This window comes from Falco biarmicus, chromosome 3 (genome assembly GCF_023638135.1).
Source record: "Falco biarmicus isolate bFalBia1 chromosome 3, bFalBia1.pri, whole genome shotgun sequence".
Classification (NCBI taxonomy): Eukaryota; Metazoa; Chordata; class Aves; order Falconiformes; family Falconidae; genus Falco; species Falco biarmicus.
In genome coordinates, this window is record NC_079290.1 from 5,229,050 (window position 1) to 5,247,078 (window position 18,029).

The window sequence follows — 18,029 nt, forward strand, 5'->3', positions numbered from 1 at the left end:
CTTAAGATGAACTTCAGTGCATTGGCGCTGGGGAGCAAAACATGCAATCGCCCAAACCTTTATTTCAATTCCAGTATGAAATTGTTTATTCCTCATGTCCCAGACTCCTTGAACTGGTGTAGCGATTGCTTTGTTCTGGAAGCGTAAGGGGGGAAAAAAAAAAAATAAATGCTAAAGCAAAAATTGATTCATACTAACAAAAGTCAGTTATGCTTCTACTTCTCTCCAACTAGCAGGATATTTATATTTTTAGGCCTTTTTCTCCACTGTTACATCATCTAACTTACCTTATAAAGAGCATTCTATCACTGTAGCAAGACAGTTTGCTTGCCAGGTGAAAATAAGGCTCATAAAAATAAAGCTCATATTGTTAATTTTCATTGTTGATGGTTTCCTTTGGTTATATAAATCAGCAGCAGATAGAAATTACATATGGGTAGTAAGTCAGGTTCACACTTGGTATGTAAAGTTAACGAGAACATACATTTCTACAGTGACTTTACAACCACTTAGTGAACTTTGCAAGAGCAATTTAAGTATTATCAATATTTTAGACATCACTAAGTAAAGGCAAGTAGTGGTTCAATGTCACTCACACAACTCTAGAAAGAAGTGAACAAGCTGACAAAAGATGATCAGGCATTCAACTATGACCTGTGCAACACTTTTTCTCCCATTAAGCAGACTTTACTGTGATGGATTATCTAGAGGACAAGGGATATAATAAGATGACTAAAGTAATCCTGGTGATATTCATTACCTTAGTAAGTATTAGTATCCCATAGGTGTTTTAGACAAGTTACCATGGTGTCCACCTTCCCATTTAGCAGCAAAAGCTAAAATTAATGGGAATTTTTCAGGACGGACACACAGCTCTGATAAGTCATTTTGCAAAGAGTTATGTCTGCTGAATGCAGTACCCCCCCTGCTTGGACTTCCCATCATTGATCTGCCATTAAACTCTTGCTCCCCCTGCTCCCCCGGTGCCAGAACAGCTCATGGGAGCACCGTCCCTAATCAGGATCAGGCAAAGACAACTGGGTTATCTTAACCTTTCCATCAAGAAAGGTTTGAGCTAATCTGCCCAATTGTGTGTGAAGAGCTTTAGACAGAAGATGCAAGATCTTCTTCTCCCATTGCAGGTTTATGGAGGTAACAGAACTCTCTTCAGCTGGCAATACATGATCTAGAAGGGATTCATCAGAAGACTCCATAAATTAAGCTATCCCAGCTATCAAAGCTTTCACCTTGCATAAAACCAAGACACATTATATAATTGATAGAAAATCCTGTTTCTCAAGCTTTTTTTGAAAGATATTACAGTAGGACGATTATGTCAGAAAGGCCATCTGAAAAGCCCTTGTAAAGAAAGAAACTGTGAATAAATACTCCCACAGGAAGAGATGGCTCTAGAGAAGTATATGTTGATAGATTTAATATCTTAAAATAGTCCTAAACATAGATGCTCCACCCAGAAGACTCAAAACCAACCAGAAATTCAGAAGATTTCAGTTAATGGAAGAAAATATAAACAGCAATAATTAAAGTTGTTTCTGTTCATCTCTATACACACTGATCTGAACCACTATTTGCAGGTTTCTTCTTGCAACACACAGTAAAAGAGTGCATGAAAGAAAGACACGTTTCTCTGAAGTTTACATAAACATATTTTTAACTTAGCTTTACTTTCAGAAATAAAGCAGCAATTGAGTGAGATGCAAAACGGACCATACATTTAAGGACTTTCAAACCTTAAAAATAAGTTCTAAACATTACACCTACAATGACTTCATCCCATTACATCCAACATGATCTAAAACAATTATATTACAGAAATTATCACAGCTGGTAATAGAAGCTATCACAGATTGTACAGTATCTGTTCAACATACCCTGCCTCCGTAGAGGATTGAAGGAGGCTGTAGGACTCTACCGGTCACATCTGTCATTTCGTCTTTGACCATTATTCCAAATTCACGAACATAAGGGTCAGTATTAAAACTCGCACTCCGCATCTGAAATTGAAAGGAATGATGATATTTCTTGCAGAAAAAGAAGTTATTTTTATGAGATCAAAACTTTTTGAGATCACCTGTATTTGGGCACATGCCCCTTATATATGGGTGAAGCCACACATGCACTGCCTCTACTAATTCTACTGGGATACATGGATGCCTCAGAATTTGAAACAAAGCACCAAAAAACCCACTTGAAAACCTTTTGTGAGAAAGTACTTCTAATTAATGGAGAAAGGCTTATAAAAACAAGCTCATAACCTGTGCTTAGTGCAAAAAGCATTCAGTATCTGCTAATGGTAAGAAAACCAAAGTCCATTACTACACTTGACTCATGTTTGACGGAACACTCACCAATTTGCTTATCTCTTCTTGACGGTCAGGTGCTGATCTGGCAGTTGCTCGAATCATAGTGGAAGTTTGATTGTCAGTGAGTTTCTTTATGCATCTTTGTCCTGCCACTATGTTGCACACCTAAAATAATTCCACACGAAGGGAGTCAAAAAACCACAACGCAACTGTTTTTTTTTGGCTGCTGGGTGTTTTGTTTTTTTTTCTTGCTGTACTATAGTATTTCTAAAGTCAGAAACTAAAAAGTTTGCCAACATTTGTGGTTTTTTACCTCTACCTCCTTCCCCCATTCCCAGAATACAGTATTATCTAAAAGTTTACTTGCCTCAAGAGGAAGGTATGTGTGTTTCTGCTCCTGTCCAACTTGTAAACATGGAAGGTGAGGATAGCGTAGAACTAATTTGTGCCTGTCCTTAAAATACTGAGCTACAGTGCATTCAACTGTTTGTCCATTCTCCTGCTGAAGCGGGAATCTATTGGAAATCAAACATGAAAACAAGCCTTTACTTTATGTAAAATACTTTCCCACACTTGCTCAATACATTCTTGGCACAAGTTAAGCTTACTGAGATTACACCTACCTTGCTGAAATGATGCAAGTGTACTTCTATAATTAAGATTCCATCATTGCCACTACCGTGTGTCTTCTAACAGTACAACAGAAGACTATTTCTCTAACATTCTTCATACCTGAAGCTATAAATTAATTTCCTAAGACTGGGTGCCTTGGAGACAGACTAGCGTCTCCTGTTTATTTGGGATGTTCCTAGTATTACATTTTATGATATTCCACACACAAAAAAAGGCAAGCCTGCTACGGGAGTCACAAAACCAATTCTTGCTTCAGAAATGCATTTCTCTCTTTCCGTACATTACAAATATATTTTGGAATATGCACACACATCTGCATATACATCAAAGCAGCACAAACACTATCCTTTCATTAAAATAATGCACCACTGAAAAAACATAACACAAAGCCCAAACATATAATTACCAGATTTAAGTACTGATCAGTTATCTCCTTGTGAAAAGCTGGTATGTTTTGTTCCTTATGCTACTTCCTTAAAAATGAGAATAAATACCTCCACATTCAGGTTACTTGTACATCTCTGGTTAGTGATAAAAATAAACATTTATTCCAGAGGAAGAATAGATCGGTAATAATCAAGATTACAAAGTTGATCCCAATTGGCACTGCTTTTCTACTCAACTGTTCTAGGAAACATTATGCTACCAATAGGGCACCCTGTTCTTCCAATGTTGAAGAAATCCATAAATAAATAAAAAAAACCCAAAACACAAAACAAAAAAGACCAACACACCACCGAAGATTTAAAATAAAGCAATTGGTTCAAATGCCATGATGTTGATTAGAGAATAGAAATAGACCAAAAACAACAGCAAAACTGTGAAAATTACTTGAGGTGCATTTTAAATGTACTGACCAAAGAAAGTATTGTTTTTCAAGACAACTTTTCCTGTGTCAGTAAGGTAGGCAAGATACTTTTCCAGCCTGAGCTTAGACATAAGCTTAAAAAGAAGCAAAATACTTTACGTTTGGTGACTTGCTGGTCGTCTGGTGACATTGCACACTCTGTACTTCCTTTTCATTTGTCCACAGTGTGTTATCTCCACCTTTAGACCTACAAATTGGAAAATATGTATCACCATTTCTTCAAAATCAAGGTGTTAGCCCCTTAAATTGCTGCACAAGACCACTTAAACTGTACGGTAAAGCTATTAGCTATTTAGCACATTCTCTGAGCACTGAAGGGTATATCCCAGACAGAACTCAAAAAACCCGATCTGTAGTCTTAAAATTCAAACCCCCTGAGCTTCAACCAAAGCTCAACAACAAATTCAAGAGAAATGGCAAACCCCAAAGCCCCAAGAGTTTGCAGATGAAGCTGAATGCATTTTGTGAATTCCAATTCTAGACGTCTAAGGAAGTCCAGGATGGTGAAAGGACAAAAAGGGCACACAACTGCCTTATACTTTATGTCTAAACATACAACGTCTGTGAGACCTCCAACTACTGCAACCAACTCTGAACTAAGGAATTGGGGTGGGGAAAAAACCCATAACATTCTCTAGGAGCTCACGGGAAATGAAGCCACAGAGCTTCATTCTTTGTGAAGGCAAAGATCTGCTGCAAACTCCCCTGACGGAAAAGCCAAGCCCACCTGAAAGCCAGCAACTTCCACAAGAAGAAATTATCCACCTGAAATCAGCACAACACAGCTACCTGTAAAGAAGCGTTTCTAACTGACCACTACCCACAAATATAAGCTTGAATGCAGCATTTTCCTGCTTTTAGTATGTTCAGACAGAAACAGATGTATGTGGACTATTAGAGACAGAAGCTGAATGTGCAGGGATAGGAAAGAGGGGGCTGTAGACAGGAAAACTTCTATATCTGCACATGTATATAAACTCAGGCTGCTGCTGAGTAACAGTGCATATTTCCCCTATCTGCCAAAGGCACTAATAACTTGCCAAACATAGTAAGCTTTGCACATAATTTCTTAGGGTTCTGAGTGTCATCTATTATGAAACCATCAATAAAGTTTTCCTGAGTATCTCTGAAATCTGTATCACAGTACATTTACCTTTTAATAAGATAAATTTTTACCTCAATGCCTCAATTTACAGCTAGCTTTGCTGCAAATTTGAGATGAGTACTTTATCTGAGGAACAAAAATCCTCATGGAGAAAATTACAATAGCAGCCAGCAATTCAGTGCCTCATTATTTTTTCAAAACAATTACAACCAGTACAAACTCAGGATTTATTTATACTTCTCTTGCTAACTACTTCTTGGGCAAAGATGATTTTGTGGAAACAAGGAAGCTACATGATATATTTATGGAGTTTTTCTTTTTTAACGTGCTTTCTTCCTATCAAGCATATCATGAAGGAAGAACCTTGATTTTCCAGAAACCTGCAGTGAACAAAACCAGTAAGATCCATTCCTCCTATTCTGATTCAATTATTACATATTAGAATAACTGTAATTTAATTCCAGGAAAGTATATGTATGGAATATACTTAAGTATGCAAAAAACCACTGCTCAAGTATTAGTAAAATCTGGAATATGAAAACCTTGACATCAGTAACAGGAAAAATTTAAGATCAGATAATGTTAAAAAACCATGAAATCCCAGTTGTTGTGAACATTTTGAAATCATCAGATTAGTAACTGAAGTATTTCTGTCATGGAATGGGATTGGCACTACCAATACGCTTCAAAAGTGAAAAATAGGAATTTTTTGTATTTCTAACTTAATTTGTATTTAATTTAGAGATGGGGGTACTTCGAGAAGAGTAAAGCACTAGAGTAAGTATAACTTCTAAATACAATAAAGCAATATTCATGTGGGAAGATAAACTGGTTTTAAGGAGACTGACATAATAGGGGATGCTGCTCTACATGCTGAAAAGATCTCAGCAGTAGCTCTGCGATGAGATGCTCTCAGATGCCACCACAGAGCAGTAATAAGAACCTACACTTAAACGAGAAGCTTGCACAAGTCACAAGCCAATAATTAATCTCGCTAGAATAAATTATCATGCATCTGCTAGAAAGTTTTAGTTCAGCCCACCACTTGGGAGTAAAACGTATCATCTTCATGGTTTCACTGAAGAACTTTCATTAAGGGCAAAGCTAATTAAACCACTCTGTATTTGCCACAGGCAAAATTCATGCACATATATAGTTACTACAGATTCTTGAATATGTAGTAATTATGTGCATACCTGAGCCCTAAATGTGGCTGGTTCAATAAATAAACAAATATGCTCACTTCACTTTTTGTACTAGCAATTCATCAAATCTGAACCCACATACTTACGTGAACTGACCCAACTTTGCTTCTATTCACAAAGTGACTCACTCAAGCTACAGAGATTAACTGATGTCGTAAGAGAAAAAGTAGACTTAAACATAACACTGACTTCTGAACGTCTTGAAATACAAGTAATAAAATGACTCTTGCTTCTCAGTTTTGCTCAGAAAGTGTACATGCCTTGTTCACTATGATGATCTGTCTCCTAATAAGGCAACCACTACAGAAAACATTCTGAATATGTAATGGTAACACATCAGACAGAATAAAGCAGTTTTATGTAATTTAATTATTACCTTTTATTTCTTTGGTAAACTTTACCCTTTGGGAATCTGTCAGAGGTTTTTGTTGTTCTTCAATACTTTTGAAGTCCAAAACTTCACATACAAACTCGATAACTGGCTGTGCTTTGTAAAATGCAGTTGCAGATACTGTAGACAAAAACGTTAAATGCTGTAAGACAACAAGACTGAGGAAATTTTTAAGAAACGCTAAAGGAATAATTTTTTGCCTTTCCATTGAAACAGAAAGAAGGAACAGGGAAATATTTTTATAGGACCTACCATCAATATTTAACATCATTTTCCATAATGAAGGTCTGACTGATTGATGGAAGCCAAACCAAACTTCTCTGCCACCACCCAATGGATTTGAGCACCCTTCTGATGCTGTAAAAAAAGATCGCCCCACAGGAGTATATCTGCAATAAATAAATTCAGATCATAAAACTAAAGCCAAAAAACAATTGCAGTAAAGCCATAACTATTGCAAATTCCTACAAAAGCACAGAAACGTCAGTGTTTCAAATGGCCAATAATCTGAAATTCCTGTCACGGCTCAAGTTATGCCTCTCAAATTCCAGCTAGTTACAGTAAGAAATCTGCTACTCCTCATGTTTACATTTATTTTCAATATATTCCTTAATATACCTACTAATTAAAACAAAAACACATTAATAACATTTTCTGTACTCTATTAAAAATTCAGTTATGCTTCAGTAAGAAAATAAACAACTCTGCTATTGAGCAATGTAATAATCTCTCCCTTTACTTGTGAATAGCTTCCTCTGAAATCCAGGGAAATTTTGTGTGGGTAAACAATAGATGTAACAAATATTTTTGACACATCTTTCGTCTTGGTAATTCCATACTGCATGCTTAATAGCAAACTAATCAAAACCAGCACCAATATTTCTCTGAACAAAGATGTCTGACTAACTAGCCTGAGCTGTTTTCTGTGTTGCAAAACATGACTGAAGTGATTTTTTTTTTTTATCCTTAACGTGAGGATGAAGTAAACGTACTAAAAGACTATTTAATGATATTTAGATAAATTTAACAAATTTCCCCTGTTTATCCCTTCAGAATGTGAAAGTTCAGCCCTACTAAGCTTTGTTCCTTACTTTCCAACTAAACGTAATTTGAACAGTGGTCTTGAGCAACTTGTTTCACAGCAGGAGAATTAAACCCAGGATCTCCTGGGTTTGACTGCAAATGCTGTAAATCCTACCTGCTCAAAAAAAAACCCCAAATAATTTGCGTATTTTTCTTTTTTATAAAAACCGCTCTACTAGTTGACAGCAATACCCGCTCCCCCCAGGACAGCATCTTTTATACAAAATTGGCAATAAACATCTGCCCAAGGATACAGAGGAACAGGGTAACACGTTTTAAAACCATTCCTACAGATCTATCAGCTTCCAACCATTTTCCACTTCAGGAAACAGCCCTCCACAAGAAGGAGGGCTTCCTTCTCTGAGGCCTACAGAGAAACGGAGTGCAAGTGAGATGGTAGGACACCGCTGACCTGAGAGCACACAAACATGGAGCGGGTCTGAAGACCACTGCCAAAAGGGACTTGTGTTCAGGCTGGAGGCTACTAATTCCACCAGATGAGCAGAAAAGCACGGTATTAGCTCCTGCCTAAGCATGCCATTGCTAGATAGCTATTATTTTGGTTGAGCTGTGAAAGCACATCCTACCCAAAAAGCCTCTGAAGCGATTGAAATAACAATGCAACCTCCTAAACAACATCAGTGTCTTCCCCTCACCTCATCGAAGGCAAGTGCCTCATCACTACATCCAGTGCCTGGATGGTTTCAAATGGAACACTTGGCAGCCGACCAGAAAGAGCATCATGTAAAGCCTGCAAACTCACACAGGACATCCACTTTATAGCCACCTTAAATATTCTGTCCTTTCCTTCTCCTGGCAGCGTGACCTCCAGCTCCACCTGCAACAATGCCAAACAACAAACCAAGATGATTCTTTCCATTTAAAGGGGAAAATGGAAGGGGCTTGGAAGGGATGATGGATTCCTCCAAACAGTGCTATAAAGCATGGGAGAAGACAAAAAAGCAATGATGAAGAAACAAACACATTAGGTACAGCCTCTTTTTACAGCTAGATCTTTCCAAAGGTGTTTCAAAAAGCTGGCATGCTTCCCAGCTGGCATCTATCTTCCTTTTTGAGGCAACATTATAATTTGGAAGTGCTTGAATATCAACTGGGAGGTCTTCATGAAGATCCGATAACTCGAGTTCAGATACCTAAGACATACTAATGAATCATTGCTCATGTCAGATCCTGCATGCTTAAAACAAAACACGGTCTATCACTACCTGCCAAGATTCGTGAATTACTGGTATTCAATCTCTAGAGGCCAGAGTACTTCATATACTATTACTGTAGACATAGTTCAAACAAGAGAAAATAAAATCTACAAGGAGCTTTCAAAGAGAAAACAAACACACACCACTTCCCCCAAACAGAAGAAAAAACCTACAAAACCCACCAACCCAAAACCATCTTATTTTTGAGTACCAAAGAAAAAATAAAGGATGACTCCCAAGTACTAGTGATGCTATCAGACAGGAAATAAGGGCACTCCTTTGACATGTTGTGCCCTACTTTGAATTTTTTTTGTCTAAAAAACACTGGCAAACTACACTACAGTAAGTTAATTCACCCAGTTACTTGTAATTACTTGCAATGCTGATTTCTCCTCTTTGTTAAAACAAAGAAAGCCTGAGCACCAAAGTTCTTACACTGACTAAAATTTAAGCTTGTTTGAAATGATTAGCAGTTCTGGGAGTGACTACAAGAAATAACAAGATCAGAGTATCCCTTTGTGCTTGATATACACAAAAACATTGCATTTTCCTGTCCTAAGGAACTTACAATTTAAATATAAAAGGCATCCATTTAACAGACAAACTGTGATTAGTGGGCTAGCAAAACTAATACATCGGTAACACCAACATAATACATGTAATCATCTAGTCTTTTGCGACAGTAAGCTTTTTCAGTCGAAAAATAGGAAGAAAAAAATGAAACACAAATAATAAGCCTTCCTGTACACCAAAAATACGAGTTGACAATTTATAGTAGGCAGTCAAAATGAGTATTACAGTTGCATCTCTCCTGTAGTACAAACATCATTCACCAGGAGGCTCGAGCAGAGGAAGGAGCTGTATGCTTGTGGGAGAGCAACAGGAACTAGAATCTGTAATTGCAGGGTCACTGGTCTGAATCTGGCTCGGGTGGCTAACTGCTGAAAAGCTGTGCAAATAAAGGTTCAGGTTTTCAGCCGACACAGGTTGGAAGCTTTCTATCAAGTCTTTTTTTTCCACTACATCAAAAGTTCCTCATCTTACTTCTCATTTACAGCAGATGGAAGACGTCTGTTGCATCTGAACTGCATTTTCCTTTTAAATTTCTCCAAATCAAGGTTCATAATTTCTGCTATTCCTGGTACTGTTGATACTTAACTAATCTGATTAGTAACAACTTTGGCACCCTTAATCTAAAAAAAAGATTTCCATTTGTCCCCTCTCCTGGTTTCAATTTACAAAACTCCTTCACTGCAATGGAATGAAAGATGATGAAAAACGGCACTACCTGTGTTGCAGTATCCTTGTCTCTGGTAGAAATAAAAGACCCAGGACTGAAGAAATTCTATTCCAGTTGCTAAACTGCAAATACCAATTAAGTTTAGCATCTGTGATGGTGAATTCGCACTGCTGTATCTGGCCCAAACAGCTTCTGCCGCTGGGTCTAACCCCACTTCAAAACAGTTCTATTAGAGTCACTGCTCAAATAAGTAAGGTTTAAATCCAACTTTCCAGCTTTTTTTCCTTTAATATCTCACCCAATCCTACTGAAGAGTTTGTTTAAAAAAAAAAATATCAAATCAAATAATAAAAACACATTAGGACCAAAAATGCATCCTTTAACCACATCAACAAGATCACATATACTTTTCAGCACTGCTAATCAAAATATTACTAAGAGATTTAAACTATTTATCCCACTCTACATTTTAAGGGCAAATAAACACTCATGTTTGACAGGGTAAGAAAATATGAAAAATTTCAAGACAAAGTAGTTTTAAATCGGAATTTTACCATGTACTTTATTATTGAGAATTAACTCTAAAGACAAATCTAATGTTTTTATTTCCTACAGTTTCACTGGTCACCTGGACCTGCTGTTAGAACCTATGAGGAAAGAGGAACCTTAATATCTTCACACCTTGACAAAGTCCTATACACCTCTTTCTTCTCCATGTGTACAAATAAAAACTAAGAAAATATTCTGTTAATAGATTACATATTCCATATTTGTTCCAAAAGGTCTAAAGATATGAAGGAATTAAAGAGCAAAAATAAGGTACAATACAAAAGGAATGAAAATAAGATACGATAAGCATGAAGGCCAAATAGAAAACAGAAAAAATTATAATAAGTAGGGTTGTCAGCAAGGTCAAACAAAAACACCCCAAAAAACACCAACCACCCCAGAACAACCAATTCTGACAAAAGATGAGGACAGAGTGCATTAATTAAAGAGCAACAGGAGAGGGGGGGGAAAAATGTTGGCAATTTAGTGTCAGTCTTCTGTTTAGCATCCGTTCTTCTACTACAAATGCACACTGCAAGTAAATCAAGGCCTTCTTCCACTGAGATTAAGGATCACCTCATAATCATTGTATGTTCATTAATCTTTTCAATATAATCCTAAATGTAATCAGATGTGCAGTAAACTTATTACATTTATTATGCACAGAACACCCAAAAAAACCCCCAAAGAAACCTAATCTAATTACGCTGAGGAAAGTCCTAATACCTAAAAGCTTTTTACTGGTTTAAATCATGCTTAAACCAATTTAGCATCATGTAAAAATTTCCCTTATTAAGCTAAATTTCCCCACGTCCGATTTAAACCAGCTGAAGATTTATCTCTAGTAGCTCTCTTCTCTAAGGTAATAACATTAATATATGTATGGCAGAACAACTGACAAAGTCCTATATCCCATGGGAAATGGGAAAAAATGAGTTTATTAAAAGCAAGCCTAAGTGTGACCCACAGATGAAACTATCTGAACCATCTTGTGCTAACCTCCGCTAAAAACTGTCCTCATTGACTGCCTTCTGCAAATAATCATCACTCTGGCTAGGTAATTGTCCCACCCAAAATGATTTAACAAACTCATTGAAGTCAACCTTTTCCCAGGTGTAGATTACAACATTCATTAGCATGGACACAAAGGAACGGGGGCATCGAAAGCATTTCCTGCTGACACACAGCTGCCAGACTTCTTTTTTTACCATGTATGATTTAGTACACGGGCTTCAAAATCCAAATAATCGAGAATTGAATTTTATTTGGTCAGCAGGCATTCAGACACAGAAGGCACAGGATGAGGAGGTCATCTTACCCCGTTCCCAATCAGAGTAGGGTCAGCTTGCATCTCACAAAGTCTCATTAGATCTAAGGATTAATTTGATCCCAGTTTGTTTATCCTCCATAGGTAACCATTTTTCATTTACCCTTACTTAGTAAATGCAGGACTTCATACTTGTCGTAAAATATATCAGATAACCACAACTGGGAAAGTATTACAGTTATAAGGTAACTCTGCATGCATCCAGAGGACTTGTTTAAACCCCTAGGAGACACTCATTCCACACCATTCCACCTTTGGCAAACACTTTGCACTCTTATGTGTCAAATCTGTAGGAACTGGAAATACTATATGTGAAAGCGGAGACAAAAAAAAAATATCTCCAATACTTGTAATGATTTCTTTATAGTTTTCCCAGACATTACCTAATTGGTTAATGAAAAATAATTAAGACTGGAGTAGAGACTGACCTTTACTGGATGACATTCACTTAAATACATTTGGGGGAAATCTCATACGAGTCATGTTTATTAAGAGCTTGATTCAGGTAGAACTATTAACTATGTCAAGCACTGCACAGGCACACAATGAAACAGCAAAGCACAGTATGAAGTATTTCATAGCACACTGCTACTGAATTTTAGAAGACTTGAGCTCTGTTCCCAGTTTTATCAAATAAGCAAATCTCCACATTTCTCTGTATTGCCCTTTCCCCCTGTAACATTTTACTTTTGTATACTTGGGTTGTAATCGATTTCTACTGGATAAGACAGTCTTCCTCTGTAACTGTGCATGCCTCACTTTGCACCGACACCAGAAGGGTACAACGGCCTCTGGAAACTATTATAGTACAAATAAGCAACAAGAACAACCGTATCCTCAAGTGTTCATTGAAATAAGAAAGGCCACAGGAAATTCAATCTGATAATAGACCACAAATACGTAAGCTAAATTGTTTTATAGGGTTTGTGTGTTAGCATGTTCCAACAGAGTCCCTTCTACTTCACCAGTCAATGGTCACACATGCGGGTACACATCACAGCTACAACCGGAGTGACTGAACAAAGAGGTCACCGCCCCACATACAGCGCTGGCAAACAGAACATGTCAGTCTTCTTCAGCTGCCTCGAGGTTAAGCTAGCAGGTCTCAACCTGTGCAGTTTAAATTAATTTAGCTCTCACGTCGTAAAGGATTAAGGAAGATGTTCCATACAGGCAATACAGGGATGGAGGCGTTTCTTCCAGCTAGTGGACAGCAAGAATCAGCTTACAGTGGGCTTTGATGAGATTAACAAGCTGACACAACAGCTTGCTGCTGCCCAGAGGGGTGCTTCTGCTCCCCTCTCCCAAATTCAACTGTGCTTTCACTTTCTCCCTAGTGCCAGTATGGAGCTTGTCTACTGTCTTGGGCAATTGAACCATCTCACCAAACCACCTGAGCGGTGAGAGAGGGAGGAAAGAATGGATACAGAAAGGGGAGTGACCACTTTTGATGGCAACAAGCTCACACTTCTGTCCTGGAAAGCCACACCCTGAGCAAAGTGGCAACAGGAGGAGACACCTATTCCAGAAATATAAATTACTTTCTATCGGTTAATATAAAGGTTCTACAAATATGACATTAAAAATCCCAGATTAAAAACTTTTCTATTTAAAACTTACTTTATCTCTCCCAATGGGAAGCGGCATAGCTGTATAAAGGTTTTTTCTTCCGTCAAACACTGGTTTGCGATCCCCAAAAATCTGGGTTTTAAAGTGCTGAACCATATGCTCCACTATTTCTCTGAAAACACAAAAAGATTATATTAATTCAACTTCTCAGTGTTAAGCAGCAATACACACTAACACCAGTATATATGAATGGAGACATTAGGTAAATGAAAGGGTTGCCCACTGCTGGGTATTAAAGGCAAGATTTGTTTCACTGATCTCAAATTAGAGCAACCTTTTCACAGATGAAACTGTTTTCTTTAAGCAGCTATTTTTAGCATTTTCAGATTAAACCTTCCCTTCCTCTTTTCTGTGATCTACTAGAAGTGGTAAAGAGAAAGCTCATGCTCTATCAAGCTCAAAACGAGAGGTGCTTGGTATTCTCCTGGGGCTTCTGTTCCCCTCTCTCACAGCTCTTTCTGCAGAAGACTACGGACCAAAAGCTCAGCAGTCCAAGAAGCTTTCAAAAAAACATCACTATCCAAGCTTACAGCCTTAGTGTAGTGTAAGGACAATAGTTCTATGACAAAGTGATAAGCAAACTTTTTTGCATCACACTGAGAAAGGTTATTTTTAGATGCAATTTTTTCACATACACAAAAAAACTGGGATCCACACAACAAAAGTGGATATGTGCGTTCACTAGGACCTGTGCCTATTAAAAATACATATTCATTTAAGCATTGCCAGAATTAGGTTGCATGTTTGTTATGAATGCAGTAACCACACAAAGGTCTTGTCAAACCACAGTATTTACACACTGGTCATGCAAAGCAGTTCAACAGCCGATGAGAGTTCTGTTGGAATAACAACACCCCTTGATGCCAAAGGTCTTTGGTCCGAATGTCCCAGAGACGCATCCCTCAGGCTACCTGTATCACAAGGCTACAGTATCTGAAATCCATCCGCAGCCTGCAATACACTGCCTACAAGATCCTTAACACACAGCTCGAGGCAAAAGGGCATGAAGAAGTTAAACCGACACAGAAAGGAAACCACTGTTTCTTCACCACCAGAAATCAAGTAGCTTCAATACCACTGTCAACTAGCAGCTCACAGATCCTGCAGGTGACTATTTCATACTACTTCACTTGGAAAGGTAATTAACTCAGCATAAAGTTAAGATATTATAGTGATGCAAAGTTATGAGATGAAACACTGAATGCGTTCAAGAAAAGAACGAAGACACTTCTAATAGTTTCTTTGCTGTGTCCTAAGGCTTTAAGGCAAGATGCGACCACCAAAACTTGTCTGACCTCCTGAAAAGTATGAATAAAACAACACAATAATATCTGCCTCAGGTCTACAGGCTCTGACTGAACAAGTACATTATTTGGAGGGTGTTTTTCAGCCTTGAGTTAAAGACTGAGCAAAGGAAAACCCATTCTCTTATTGACCAAGTTCTTCCAGTGGTGAACTAGTTTTATAAAAATGAACGCTTCCATTTCATTAAGGTTTTCAAGCATCAAACCACATTTAGCAATGGTCCTTCTCTGCTGTAGGTGGAGATATCTCAGTGAATATAAGTTATTTTCTCCATGTGACGTTAAAAGAAGAGTTACCAATTCACTAGCTTCAGCCCTTTGGGACTACCATTCCACCAAGATCACGCAAGCACACCAAGAACTCTGGGCCAGTGACTGCAAGCACAGTTCATCTTGAACCTTGTACGAGTCCTAGCTCCCCTCATGAATTAAACCAAGGACATCCTTGGTGCAGAACCAAACTCACATTGCCCATTCTGCCCCCTTTAACTATCCAAATAAGATCTGGCCTTTCTGCGACATGTGAAGAACTGTAGCCAGACCATAGTAATTTGGCACAGCAGCACACTGACTCAGCTGTGTGTTTTCCACTCCTGCTCCAGCTCCAGCTCATGTCTCATCAGCATGGAACCTGCATGTACACTGTACACATCCCTGCAGTGGGTCTGCAGGGTCACGGTCCAAGATGGAGTAAGTCCTGGAATAAAACTGAAGAATGAAGCTGGGACAGAAAACAGAGTAACTTAAATGAAAATAAAATCCCCCTCTATCCTTTCTATAGGTTACAACATATAAAGTAATGATTAAAACTATACTATAAATCTACATCTGAATTATATAACCAAAATACTAGGTATACGTAAGCCAGCTGAAAAACCTATCATTTAGAATTGTACTACATGTGCATCCTGCATAATTCTGTGTGTAAACACAAAAATATAGGTATACATGTAGGCCTGAAAGGTCACAGCTCACAAAAACCCAGGCACAAGTGAGTGCGTGTACAGGGTATCACATATAGGAATAAGCACTCAAAAGAAATAAAACGTACTTCAGTAAGTGAATCCCATTCGTATTCTTCCCACACTGTATTAAGAAACATGGACCATACCACTGTTGAATGTGTTTATGACATCTTTGTTTACTGCAAAAAGCATTTAATCTTATGTAGATTTATCCTTGCTCCTGTTACCGCAGCAGAGGGAGTGACTAGTCTGACAAAGCAGAGCAGGTCAGAAGCTGTCAGTGGAGAAAGAACCTGCTACTGAATATAATCTGCCTTTTCAGTGAGAAAAATTGCTTTATTATTTAATAATTATGCTCTCTGCTATTGATGAGCAAGCACACACATGCTGGACCATAACGGACGTGATCACACGGAACTACAACACACACAAAAGCTGTGCAGCTCTCTGGTCCCTGAGAAGCTAAAGAAGCATGGCGATCTGCATCAGTCAGCAGCCTGCCAGTTGCCAGGACTGGAGCTGGTGGCAGGATGTACTGGGGATATTGGTTAACGAAAGCAAAGCCCTCACAGCTCCCACTACTGAAGAAATGACTGCTGAAAATGTTTTTCAGCACTTCAATGCCGTAAGAGTATCTTGGTGAAATTAGCAGGGCTGCCCTTGGGCAAGAAGACAGTTCAGCCTAATACACTTACAACAGTGTTTGCTTTGAAAATTAAATTTAATTCTCAACTAGCTTAAAAGTTAAATTTATAATAGATCACCACAGAAAGGAAAAACAGGACAGCAAACCATAGTGATACTCTTTATGGAAATGCCATCAGTGACTTTTTAGTGTAATGATAGATAAAGCACTCCTGTTTATTAATTCATGTTAAGAAAACTTTGTCTTTCAGGTGGCTTTTTTGACTGCACACTTTGTTCGTGTTCATGAGTGCATTTTACCCATGTGACCTTTTTCAATATGGAAAAGTTTTGCTTTTGAATATATAAACATACCATTCCAATCCTCTGCAGTCAAGATGTAGGTAGTTATGAAGATGACACTTGCGGTTTCCAGTTAGTGCCAAGTCTTGTTCTCAAGTTTCACTTCTGGCAACACCACACTCTTTCAAGTCAATGAGGTTGCCACACTCTGACTAATAGGGCACATATGCAAAATACAAGACCTAATTGGTTGTTTCCTTAGCCAACTGATCCACGTTTTCACCTTGCTGTTTCAGGAGCATCATCTTTCCCTTATATAGAATCTATTGATGAGGGCCAATTTCTTACCTAATTTAGTCCGTCCACGATCCTCTCGCAGCAGCACAATCAAATGGGGTTTGCCTCCCCGTGTCAGTAGGGGAGGGTGGGAAAACAAACTGGTAACACAACTCCCTGCTGAAGGACCTGCCAGCCAATTGCACTCCAGTATTTAACCAAGGAATACCAAGTAATAAATACTAATGTTTATCAAGTTGGCTTATATTGACCTAATTCCGCTACAGTTAGAGTTTATCCATCTGTCATCTGTGGCTTTGATCAGCAGCATCTTAAGATGCTGACAAGTGTAAATCAGGCAAAATAAGGGACAATGAGCACTGAAATCCTGGATTGGTACAGAAAGACTTGGAGAAAAGAAGTGCCCGTTGATGGATATGCAAAATTTGAAGCTATCAGTACAAACAGTGACTAAAGACAGACACATCCTGCAAGACAGCAATGAAGCCAGGCACATCGCTCTAGCATTTTCAAAGAAAAACAAGAATGTTAATAAACTGAGGAAAAGCAAAGCACAGTATTACCTGTTAACTCTTCTAGGACATTTTTCTGGCTTTATATCCAATTCATAATGATAGATATCTATTTTAGGAATGTCCATTTCAAAGAAGTTGGCCTGCAGTTTGATTGTTCTCCCAGATGTGCCAAAATCTGGTCGAGGAGGGGGTTTGAAGGCATATCCCTGTATTGGTGGTGGCAACGGTGGAGGAGGGGCAAGCACTGAAAAAAAAGAAAGCACAGATTAGACATCACCTATATCAAACTGACAGGTAAACAAATTTACAGGCTATTTGACCAACGAAGCACAGCACATTTAAACCAGTGACTGGTTTAATACTGGGGGGGGGGGGGGGGGGGGGGGGGGGAAGACCCCAACCCTGCTATCAGGAGTCCATGAATTCTGTCTTCGTCCATGCTGGTTCACC

General features: G+C 38.4%; 1 protein-coding gene across 3 annotated transcripts in view; it reads right to left on the reverse strand.

The window, feature by feature from the left end:
- The window catches only part of AGO2 (argonaute RISC catalytic component 2), a 64,965-nt gene that overhangs the window by 26,115 nt on the left and 20,821 nt on the right, over positions 1–18,029 (reverse strand). The window contains exons 2-11 of one of the 3 annotated variants that reach the window (XM_056331012.1): positions 17,628–17,823; positions 13,563–13,683; positions 8,266–8,447; positions 6,779–6,915; positions 6,512–6,646; positions 3,925–4,012; positions 2,692–2,839; positions 2,370–2,489; positions 1,893–2,015; positions 2–135 (exon numbers count right to left, since the gene is read on the reverse strand). In XM_056331012.1, coding sequence (XP_056186987.1) covers positions 2–135; positions 1,893–2,015; positions 2,370–2,489; positions 2,692–2,839; positions 3,925–4,012; positions 6,512–6,646; positions 6,779–6,915; positions 8,266–8,447; positions 13,563–13,683; positions 17,628–17,823 — 1,384 coding nt within the window. Of the gene's footprint in view, position 1; positions 136–1,892; positions 2,016–2,369; positions 2,490–2,691; positions 2,840–3,924; positions 4,013–6,511; positions 6,647–6,778; positions 6,916–8,265; positions 8,451–13,562; positions 13,684–17,627; positions 17,824–18,029 lie in introns of those variants that run through there. The other 2 variants (XM_056331011.1, XM_056331013.1) reach the window with 2 other exon arrangements.